This window comes from Silurus meridionalis, chromosome 27, assembly GCF_014805685.1.
Source record: "Silurus meridionalis isolate SWU-2019-XX chromosome 27, ASM1480568v1, whole genome shotgun sequence".
Lineage (NCBI taxonomy): Eukaryota > Metazoa > Chordata > Actinopteri > Siluriformes > Siluridae > Silurus > Silurus meridionalis.
In genome coordinates this window covers 16,181,545-16,193,716 of record NC_060910.1, presented here as the reverse complement: position 1 = coordinate 16,193,716, position 12,172 = coordinate 16,181,545, and the positions used below count along the sequence as shown (strand labels likewise).

At 42.2% G+C, this 12,172-nt stretch overlaps 1 protein-coding gene across 1 annotated transcript in view; it reads right to left on the bottom strand.

Annotated features, from left to right (window-relative positions):
- cemip2 (cell migration inducing hyaluronidase 2) overlaps positions 1–12,172 on the bottom strand; it is a 27,330-nt gene extending 15,158 nt beyond the window's left edge. Inside the window, exons 1-6 of the mRNA XM_046841654.1 lie at positions 11,930–12,172; positions 9,429–9,756; positions 7,932–8,072; positions 7,220–7,790; positions 1,772–1,941; positions 214–402 (exon numbers count right to left, since the gene is read on the bottom strand). Of these exons, the coding sequence (XP_046697610.1) occupies positions 214–402; positions 1,772–1,941; positions 7,220–7,790; positions 7,932–8,072; positions 9,429–9,735 (1,378 nt within the window). The 5' untranslated portion in view covers positions 9,736–9,756; positions 11,930–12,172. The remainder of the gene's footprint in view (positions 1–213; positions 403–1,771; positions 1,942–7,219; positions 7,791–7,931; positions 8,073–9,428; positions 9,757–11,929) is intronic.

Sequence of the window (12,172 nt, the reverse complement as noted above, 5' to 3'; positions counted from 1 at the left end):
AGAAAACCACCCAGGGAACACCCAAGAAAAGTCTCCAGACACTCGAAGTGAAATGTGTGCGTCATTAAGAAGAGACTCGAAATAAACAGGCAGGGAGACAGATACAAAGACAATGAGGAAAGCATAGAGAGAAACCCACACTCAGATACAATGAGAGAGACACACAGAGAAACAGACACAAAGAAACACACACACCCCCTCCTCCTCTCTCACCTTGTATGCGGAGCTGTGTTGTAGTGCAGTGGGGGCAGGGCAGCAGTGTGAACTCTTCAGCCTGGTGCATGGAATAGTCCGTGCTGGCGACCACGATCCTGTCTCCTGGTTTCCAGCTGCTCACATTGTCCTGCACGTTCAGCACCATCTGGTCCACCACGTCCACCTGGAATCCCGATGTGGCGAAGCCTGGGAGATAAACGGGTTTTAAAACAATACGCCAGCTGACAAAGGACTCTGGAGTAATGCATGATGTTCCTCAGGAGAAATTTGTATCAGCTCTGCATGTACTCTGCTCATTTAGTGCTCCTGGGATTTTTTTGTCAAACATGAGGGTTATGGGAGAATTACATTCTGTCTTTTATGAATGGGGTTCAGAAGCTCTTATGGAGTGTCAGTGCCAATGAAATCACCATTTTTGTGGCCTTCTGACTCGATACTCAAGTCGTATCGGTATTAGCGGAAAATTTTGAGCAACGAAAAGCGGAACTTGCACGACGCATACAAAACGTGTTGCTCAAAGAGTACTTTTCGAGAAGCCACAGATCAACCACAACTGTCTTAACGCTGCGTCTGACTCTCAGCCCAGAGGCAACCCTATAATGGATATAATTGGACATAATTGTCGCCACAAGCAACATTTCCAGACCAAAGAGCCGTCGTTCCGAGCGGGTCAGCCTGCTTCATCGTCGTTTCTAACAGCAGTGCTCAGAGCGATGCTGTTTAGACCTAATTCAGCGTTAAAAGCTGGAGGTGGATAAATTCAGTGTAGAGAAGAAACAGCTTGATGCACAGAGCGCTCTTTGTGTCTTGGTAGGACACTTCCAGTAATCACTTATATGACATCAGGATTTTCAACAAGGGGTTTATTTTTGACCGTATAAAACAGACACTATCTCGTTATTAAAGAGAAACGCTGGCTCTGGGTCTGAACAATTGATCAATTCAGAATTTTGGTCACGATTTTGGCGTTGGTTTGAGAAAATAAGGTGCGTAATATGCGTTTTTTATTCGTTTTCTTTTCTATAGGAACTTTATTCATATAGGTTTAAATTTCTTTGGTTTTAACATCAATGAAGAAAAAAAAACAAGAACAATGAGAGGAATAAAACACATCGGGGCCATGGTGTTAATGGAAAATGTAACGGCCCCACATTATATTATAAGATGCTAAAAAGCCGGTCGGTTCATTAAATATTAGTGCATGCTAACTCCGGAGTGTTACTGGAAATGCAGGAAAGCCAAATATAGGTAGTAAAACATGCATACAGCTGGAACGAAGAAGCAGTGCAATCTTAAAAAAAGTCTACTTTGAAGAAAAAAAAGTGTTTAACGAGCATGCGAGTGTGTATGTGACCTTGAGGTCAAGCCACAGTGATCATTAGTGTTTTCTTCTGGAAGCACTAATGATCAATGGAACACGGTTAAACAAGTAGTAACAGGTAACTCTGCGCTCCCCTGAATCGTGATGATGCTTTTAACCGACGTTGTCATTTACAGCTGAAACCCATTTAAAGTTAGTAAAAGTGGTGCAATTCAATGGCATTTTGTAACTTGCCATTCCACCACTCGCTGTAGGCCGACACAAAAAAGCGCCCGCCATCCACGGTGATGAATTCGCAACGGGCCAGCGCCTTTCCCCCGGTGTCGTGGTTCTCGTGCTCCCGTACGTCCTCCGAGCACAAGCTGTTTCCTTCACCGACCACCGACACCAGCGCCCACGCCTGCCTGCAGAAGAAAAAAATTATTTAACCCCAAGGAAAATATCAGTGTTTCCCCTCACTTAAATCAAACTACTACAGTCTGATCATGAGTGCATCTCGTATTGGTATTTATCTTCTGGTTTACTTTATCACAAGACCATCACAATCACGGTGTATAGCAAAACAATGACGATGCTATTTGTGTACATATCATGCAGCTCTGTTTCTGCCTGTTATCTTGATCTAACATGGTTGATGGAATATAATTGTCCTCGATTCTTCTCGCCTAAACCGCTGTCAACTGTATGGAGAGCACAGTTGCTGAGCAGCAACTCAAGTGTAGATTTAACAAAGTGTTTTGCGCCATTTTCCTGTTAGAAGGCGACCCTCCACCATAGTTTAAAGTCTCTTGCAGACTGGAACATGGCTTCTTCTAGGATTCTCCTGCCACAATCTATCCATCCTTCCTTCCTTCTTACCCCTTATTCTGCCTAATTTACTTGTTTGTTCTAATAAAAAGCACCAGTGCACTACCACCAGCATGCTTCACTATGCGAATGGTGATAAGCAGTACCATGCTTCACTGCCAAAATGGTCCTTATACATTGGAAACCAGTCGACGCTGCTGAGAAAGGCTGCACATACACAGCCTGAAGATTCATGAGGTTACTACGAAGAACCATGAAGATGGATTTGGACTGTAATTAATAGAAACAGTTCCTACACTGGATTAAGGCTGCAGTTGTCATTAACGATTTTGAACTGATGTGTCAACCTCAAGAATAAGAGAACTATAATGAATGGACATTTGGTGTCACCCAGATGAGAATGGGTTCCCTTTTGAGTGTGGTTCCTCTCAAAGATTTTTCCTCATTTAATCTTAAGGAATTTTTCCGGCTCATTCATTATAGTGTCTAATATCCGGGTTTCTGCTAAACTGTTCATTGTTAAATATGCTATACAAATAAAACCGAATTGTTTACCAAAAGAGATTTCATATAGTTTGTGTAAATAGTGGCATCCTTTTCTCCACTATTAAATAAATCAATGCCTGAGTGTCTGGGTTATGGGTCCTGAATCTCTTTAGTCCCTTTCAGAGTTACACTTGGCCTGCTTGGTTGCGTATTCTTTCTATTTTTTTTTTAAATAATGGATTTTAATGGTGCTCCACAGCATGTTTAACAGTGGGGCATTTTTTTTTTATCAAACCCTGAGTTGTAAATCCTAAACTTCATCCCACTCTTCTCGTTGGGTGTTTATTTATGTTCTCTAAAACCCTTCAGGAACAGATTTGTTTCTATTGAAATCATGTGACTCTTAACAGAACTCCACGCCACCAGCCTCACCAGCCTCATTCTTTTTTTTCTTTTTTTTTCCTTTTTACCCCAAATCAACTACAATGCACTAGAACTCCTTCCAGTGGAGGAACACTTGGGCACAAGACGACTCCTATAAATCTAAGCATTTCACTTTTCACTCCACAGTTCTGCATGATTTCTGTTCCTTCTCATCACGAATATGGGAAAGTGAACCCGCTGCTTCTCCGACGACAGAAACTGCCCATTCTTTATAGTTATAATGAAGCCGAGCCACGCACAGATCCCTGCGCTACGAAGTGTTGACGTCGATCGGTCCGCGACGAGAAAGAGGAAACGGCCCTGGGTGACCACAAGCACCACAATTCATGACAGATGAAGCACACAGATTAGTCTCTTCCTTCCTCTAAAGCTGACACAGCTTAAATAAGCGTGGTGTAACGTATAGTTTTAATGCCGAATAAACTGCAAATTAGGCAAATTGTAATCATGCTTGACTTCATGGGTAGAAATCCAGACTCGCTACACAGTCGTCTTCAGGATATCATCTCTCATGCGCACACACACACACACACACACACACACACACACACACACACACACACACACACACAGAGAGCAACATGATTACGTTCAGTGCCACTGGAGTGAGTTTTATTATATGCTTATTTTAAACATTCACACATGATTCTTAGTCATGCTTTATTTTTGCTTCTGTGGGTACCTAAAAACAGCTACAATCCTCAGAAACACTAGTACCAAAGAGTAGAAAGTCTCCAGCAAGACAAAGACTAGCATTTGTAAGCACGGGGTTTTTTCTCTTTCCAATTGTGGTAGCATGAGATTTTACCTTCACACCAAACAGGAGACTCAAAACCTGTTCCAGCATGACAACACCCCTATGCACAAATACCTTGTTTTGCTCCAGTATGCTTTACATGGGTTGGAAGATCTTCAGTGGCCCAGTCCAGAGCTCTGATTCAAGCCTATAGAGTTCGATGAATTGGAACTCTAAGTGCACCCCAGGCCTCCTCTCCTCACCTACATCACTACCCCACTTTACTGTCTAAATGAATCTCGCACAAATCTCCATAAGCACGTTCCAAGATCTAGAACATCTTCCTAGAAGAGAGGAGGATATTATAAATGCAAATGGGGACTAAATATTGAACAGGGTGTTCAAAAAGCACACAGGAAATGTTTTTGTCTATATAGTGGATCTTCCAAAAGAATAAAAGCAAACGCCCTTCCTCTGACGATCACAACATTTTTTTTGGGGTTATCCAGGAAAAAATCATGAGGAAAGGGGAAAAAAAAAAAAAAAAAAAGGGTAAATTTTCCCATCAAAGTCCAACAAAACGCAATGACAACCATTTCCTGTTTAATGAAAAGTAGAGCCACCTGGGTATAGTTCTGGCAGCGAGCCAGGAATTTTTTCTTTTTAATTTTTTAAAGGTGTAGTGTTTCTCTAAACAGATTATATATTCAAAAAAAAGAAAAAAGATGTCAAATGAAATAGGTGAACATTACAGTTTCTTACCACAATAACTGCCTGGCAATTTATCTCTCTTTTTTTTTTTTTACCAGACTTTAATCCAGTTAGTAATAAGTTGATTTCTGTGATTGAGGCTTCACAAAAACCAGAGAAACATTTATGGCAATTTACAGGAGGAGTCTCCAGTGTTGTGATTTGCACCAACCAGAGGTAAAGCTGTAACTTTATGTTTAATGCTGAAGGAAAGTCCTCAGGACAAAATTTAACGAAATTTATAGCTGCTATAATGTAACAGGATATATATATATATATATATATATATATATATATATATATATATATATATATATATATATATATATATATATATATATATATATATATATACACACACACACACACACACACACACACACACACACACACACACACACACACACACTCATCTGGTCCCATCTCATGTTCTGGGGTATCATCAAACATCAAATTGTTGCTTTAATCTAAATACTGCATCGTGTTGGCGAGCAGAGCCGGATTTAGCTTGATTAGACGTGCGGTTACAATGTTTACAATGCAGATGAAATATAATCTGTGCATCATAATGAAAAAACTGCAGACACCCCAACATCTTGTGTTGCCTTCTGGACATTGAGGACATTTCTACATCGGTTTTCCAGAGAGCTGTTGAAAAACTTCTAATAATAACAACTGTAGTGGACTTTTTTTTTCTTATTCCACAGTAAAACTCAAATCTAAGTTCTCTGACCAGAAAGCTCATGAAGCGCGCCCGCACGCGCGCACACACACACACACACACACACACACACACACACACACACACACACACACACACACACTACCCCCTGGTGTGTAGTGAGGTATCCGTATGTGTGTGTGTGGCAAAAACTGAAAAGAGAGGAGGGAACTTGGCCTGTGAGTTACACAAGTTTGAGCCAGATGTTTCTGTTTGTGCGGGGGGGGTGGGGGTCACAGGAGAGGGTTCATGCCAAGCCTTCAAAAGACACTGGAACTACTAAGATGGGTGGAAGAAAAGAAGAAGAGTGAGAGAAAGAAACAAAAAGAGTTTCTGAGAAAGGAAAGAGTGCAAGCATGAAGGCCGGGTGTGCGTAAGCATTTTAGAGCTCAATGGGTACAAAAAGTTTGCGTCAAGACCCTTAATGTCACTCCACACTGTGTGTGTGTGTCCTTTTAGCTTGTCCTTACACTGCCAGGTCAGAAGAGACCGTGTGTTTTGTTCAGAAATTTACACACGTCAGCTCATTTTTCAGTACACATCCTGGAAACACGCTGGCCAAACCCTCCAGTGCTTTTCCTGTACAAATATGCCGAGAGGAAAGATGGAAAAGGCTGCCAATCCATTTTCTGTTCACCCCCCCCTTTTAAGGTAATATGCCAGGATGGGGTTAGGTTTTGTGCTGCAGAGAATCTAAAGCCCATTAGCGACACATTAGAGCACGGATATGGCAAATATCTCAATTGGTTCCACATTGGAGGACTTTGTGATTCTGTGTGTGTACGCGTGTGTGTACACTTTGATGTCCTTGTAGTTCAGCGAGATCTCTATGCCTAGCGTTTTCAAGCCAATATACAAAAAAAATTAAAAAAAATAAAAAGTGATTGATAATGCAACACACAGTACCGTTCTATTTCATGTCAAAATTAGCGACACGCCAGTGATGAGAGGTGTCAGGAAGCTGCATGTTATAATTATACTTTATACAATTATACGTGAATGTCGGTCATTTTCAAGATGCTCTTCTAACGTATTTCTGAGCAGTGTTGCAGAGCTGTATGTGAAAAGTGTAATGCTTATCAAGTCTGCAAATGAAATGTCAAACCTGATTATTTGAATTGGGACATTAAAAAAAAAAAAAGAACAATGAGACAATAATTCATAAAAGTGTGTAGGACTGAATGAAGCAAACCGGATGGTTAAAATAAGAAAATTTCCACGTTCAGCCTCACCCACAGATATCAAAGCAAACTTGCTGGTTTCATTTCCTTCGCTACTTTTCTCGGCAGATTACAACTAGACTACAAATAAAGACATTATTTTAGGCTGGAACAGGTTCGGGTCTCCTAGTTAATCTAAAGGGAAAAATCATGCTACTGCATCCGAAGACATCCTATACAATTGTGTCTCCAATTTTGTGGTGACAGTTTGGGGAATAACTACATCTGGCTGGAAACAATGGGAGTCCCAGTGCTTTTGTACATATAGTGTATTTAAACCCCTTAAACCAGGGGGTCCAAACTTCTCCCAAAGGGCCAATATGGGTGCAGGTTTTCATTCCAACTAATCAAGGGCCAGACCTGAAATGAAAACCTGCACTAACACTGGCCCTTTGTAAAAAAGATTGGACACCCCTGCCCTAAACTGTCAGGACCTTGTGGGTGTCCATACTTCCATTTTCTTGCTCACGCTTCTTTTATTTTCACTATAATTTGTCTGTCACAATATAAATCCTTACCTGTATTTAAGCTGGCCAACGTAGTGGCTGCCCAGAAGCTTCTGGATGGTATCCCTGGTATCCTTCTCGAGGTTCTTGGCAGCCGAGTCACCCACAGCGAGAGCAACTATGCGACCCTTTGGCAGCAACTGCAGCATCTGGTTCAGACTTTTGCTGTCATTCAGCGAGTCGTGTGTGTCGAAACGGTCGGGAAACTTTAACAAAGCACCGGTGTCCTGGTCCACTACACGAATGTTGATCCCTCGACTGAAGTTCTTCTGGAAAACGTAGCTGCCTGCTTCCAGGCCCGTGGCAGGTACAGTGCGTGTGAGTAGAGTCCAGGATGGCCGCTGCACTCCATGGAGCTCCAGAGTGCCCCCCGGAAGCACGCCTACAAATTTGCGTCCGAAATGGGGCACAGCTGGAACCGAGGCGTCGTCCGAACGGCCCACCAGCGTGATGGTGGCGTGGGATCGATATCGACACTTCGGGGCACCGATGTGAAGCGCACCCTCTCCTTCGATTAATACATAGTGGGTACGAAGAGTAATGTTGTTTGAACCGTCTTGATTATCAGCAAACACCACCAACCCTGTAAAGGCACCAAAATGATAGAGTATGAAGCGAACACGACTGCAAAATAAAAGATGAGTGAAAACTCATTTATTCACAGCTGCATTGTATTAGACATCACTCAGGCTTCAGAGTCCAAAGTCACATGTTCACGCCTTACCACCCGATTTGATGGTCAGGGAGTGGAAGGTGGCCGACGCTGTCAATTTGTACAGTTGTCCCTTGTGTACCACCATATCCTTTTTTGGGATGTGTCCCGGGTTCCATTTCCTCAGTTTCAGGTTGTGGTCAGGACAGTTCTCTGTAACACACCGAAACAACTCTTCATGTTCATCACAACAGCTTATAGTTACAGAAGACTTTAACTGAAACTTTTTTTGGGTCAGAAACTAGGCATCCATCACCATCATCGCTAGACCAGTGCTTTACGGTACAAAGTACTGGACTTCATTAGAACAAACACGTTTTGAATACTCGGTGGATGAAACGTCTCTCGTGCTGTGTGCAAATGTAATCTGTGCTGCTTTGTCTGTTGGATTTAGAGGGAGATTACCGAGTGTTTATGGAGCTAATGAAAACCTGCAATAACTCTTCGTACTAAAATGCGGGGGTGGGGAGCATATGTTTCTATTTGGGGACAAATTCTTGACTTTTGCTTCCCAAGATGGTGTATGTGAGAATTAATAAAGCTTAATTCAACTTCCTGGTACCAACCATCTCAGAAATACCCATAAATCAGAACTTTATGGAAGAATTACTGAATAAACAAAGATAAATACAGTATTTTCCGGACTATAAGCCGCTACTTTTTTCCCACGCTTTGAACCCCGCTGCTTAAACAATGAAGCGGGTAATTTATGGATTTTTCCTGGGTTTTTCCCGGTTTTATAAGCTTCAAGCCAAAATACTGAGCCCCATAACATTAGACCAATTAACATTTTCCAAATGGGTTAAGGTGAACCATTGAAATTCTTTATGTCAAATAAGATGCGCTCCCATTGAATCGGGCCGCACCACATCATAAATATGGATGAGGTTCCTCTGACATTTGACCTGCCGCTTACTTGGACTGTCATCAGGAAAGGTGCCGTCACGCTAAAAAAAACGGGCATGAAAAAACGCACTTCACCTATGTTCTGAGCTGCCCGGCAGTGGGAGAAAAGCTTCCACCGATGGTGATTTTTAAACGCATGATGATGCCAAAAGATAAACTCTCAAGAGAAATAGTTGTGAAAGGAAGGAGGAAGACAGTGAACAATGACTTTCTTAGTAGGCTACTGTTTAGATACAAGCCATGTAACAGACACTGTCTTTCAGTAAAGCCTGTGTAAAGTTCATAAGTTTAAATGTAGGCATAAAATTCAGTGGGTGCGGCTTATATTTGGGTGCGTTTAATAATCCGGAAATTACAGTAAAATTAAGTTTATTGTGGTCATGGTGGACCCAGAGAGACACTGATGCGACAAAAACTGCACCAAATAAGAAAACTTAGCTTTTGCTAAACACCTGGCTATTACCATCCCTATGGTGAAGCATGGTGGTGGTGGAATAACTGTAATATGCAGAAGATTCTCAAAAAAAAAAAAAAACAAAAAAAAAAAAAAACATACGACTATTTTGACATTCCAGTATTTGCAGGACAACAGTGGTGTCTCACCGTCGAGGACTTGGCCAGGGCTCAGGCAGAGATAAAGAATGAGCACGAAGAAGAACATGCTGAAAAAGACTCCGGTGCAGATGTACGTGTTTTTCCTCTTCTGCCGATTCTGGAAATCCGGGGGTTGAATGGCAGGTGGTTGCTCTGGTGCCACAGCTAACGGTTTCAGACGTGCTGGTGGCGGAGGCAAGGCCTTGACAGGGGGAGGAGACCTCACAGGAACGACCCGGGTCATGTTGTATGGTGTCGACCCGTTGGACGGAGTCACTAACTGGGGAAGACGCCCGGGGCCTCTGTTCCCCTGCATGGTGAAGCCGGCTGGCACTTTCTACAGGATTAAAAGGAAACAATGCATTTTAAACTTTCTATTGTTTTTCTTTTTTTGTTTTCAAGTCTGAACATTCAGTCCAGATGGTTATGAAACGTTACTGTGGCTAAATGGCTCTCAGTTTTCAGGCTGCTGTTTGGCACCGTTTTTTTTTTTTTTTTGATGGCATTGGGGATTTCTTACATTTTTAAAGTATTTACACAAACACATGGCACCCATTAGTGAGAGAGAGAGAGAGAGAGAGAGAGAGAGAGAGAGAGAGAAACAGTACACTCCCTCAGTCCTAGACGAACACACTCCAAGGCTACGGTCACATTATTGCTCAGTTCAGATTTTCTCCCGATTGTTCAAACTCAACCTTCCTGCTTTGTGAACAGATCTCTGCCCTCAAATGACCTGCCTTTTCCAAACGAAAAACCATCTTGTTCACGTGGCATGTGCACGTAGTTAGAATAAAATAAACGTCATATTTGAGGTAAACGAACAAGCTGCCGTCACAAACCTTCAGCAATGATTTTGCTCTCCAAGTCTTGGACTGTTTCATCAAGGATTCACAAATGGTCTCCCTTTTTGCAGCTATTGTAGTTTTTTTTTTTTTTTCTTTGGACCTATAAGGCACACGTCTGCATGTGATATTTAAGAGACATGTTTGAACAACTTGGATCAGCGTTTTAGACAATGAAATAAAAAAATCTAATCCTTCCCTCGCTGGTAATTTCAAGCCTCTACATGTATACAGACGCCCAATGTCACTACAATCTAATTATCTTGAACCTTAACCTCATGGATTCTGTGGAAAAATGCTTACCGAACATGTCAGCGCAGGCCGATGTTTTAATACCAGTTATCTGAGGGGAAATGGAAGATGAACCGTGCTTCACGTGAGCTGATTGATCGGACAGGTCACATGCAGATAATTATCCAATCTGATCATCTGGATTCAATTAGATCCTATCCGAAAAGGATGGAGCTCAGGAAACGGTTTTGTCCAACGCTGAGAATGCAAACACATTCACCAACCGTCCCCGAGTGCTATTGGGGATTATTCGGAAATATGATTCATATCTGTCAGGACGTGTCGCTGTGGTGATTCATCAACACAGACAGGCCCATCAGAATCAGAGGACAAATTTATACGGTTTCTATCTCTGATATCTGAAATCAAAACTGGATACCTGGTTTGTAAAAAAAATGGTAGTTCACGGGTTTAGGCATCGACAGTTCACGAGTGCAGATACGATACCAGCACCATCAAGCTGCCACTGATGGGCCTTGAAACAAGGCTAAAAAAACTCAACCGCTTAGTTGTGCGTCGCTCCTGATAAGGGCGTCTGTCAAATGGCAATAAATGTAAATGGTTTCAGCTCATCCCTATACTGTGGTCCTAAACTCCGAAGACATTTTTTGAGCCTGTATGCCGACACATTTCCTTTTGATACAGGAAGTCAGAGCGACACGACAGAGTGCCGAAGGCTTACTGAGCACAGTAAAGAGATCACGAGAGCTTATTGACGATTTCTCATTGACGGATCCTGCGATTGCCCGTCCAAAGTCGGCCGGAGAGACAAAGAGCATATCGGAAAGAACGTTTCTTCTCTAAACTGATTGAAAAAAAATACTTGTGGCGTAATTGGAGGGAAAAAAAAAAAGATGCGCGTGTGCAAAACACACAAACCGTACTGGCTGTTTGCAAGCTACTAATGTAGGGCGAGACACGCCCAAATGGGCGGGGCTTCACGGTTTAAAGAGTGTTTTATTGGACAAAAACAACACTAGTGCAGGATGAGTCGTTGAAATTTGTTTGTTTTTGCATAAATGAGAGAAATTTTCATGTGTTTTGGAAACAATTGAGATGGAGAATTTAGAAGCACTGAAAATCAACCAAAAATAATCAAGTGTATGCATGTGTGTGTGTGTGTGTGTGTGTGTGTGTGTGTGTGTGTGTGTGTAAACATATATTAAAGTCAGCAGTCAGTTTTGGATGATTTTGTTTCAGTTTAAGGGTTTTTGCTCAGCTGCAGTGATTCCATCACAAAACATTTCATTCAAACTCAAACTTGAAACCCAAGTTATAACCCCAGGAAGTGTGGTTTTTTACCCCTAGACCGCAGTGTAAAACTTCCCTGTGTCCTACAGAGACGCTCTGACTGGACCCCACGCTTTCTCCTCTTACCTTTCGCGACCTCTCACTCCGCTCTCACCATCCGCAGGCCTCCTGGTAACCCAATATAAAGAGGAAAAAAGACACAAATAAAAAGGATTTCGATGCGGTTTCTATGTGTCTATTTGTTCATTTCGGTTCCATGTTGTTGTTGCGTGTTATTGGAGTAGGTTATTGTTGAATCCCGGAGCAGCGGCGTCTCCGCAACAGCGTTACAGAGAGGAAATGAGCGGAACGAAGCCGCGCGCAGCGTCT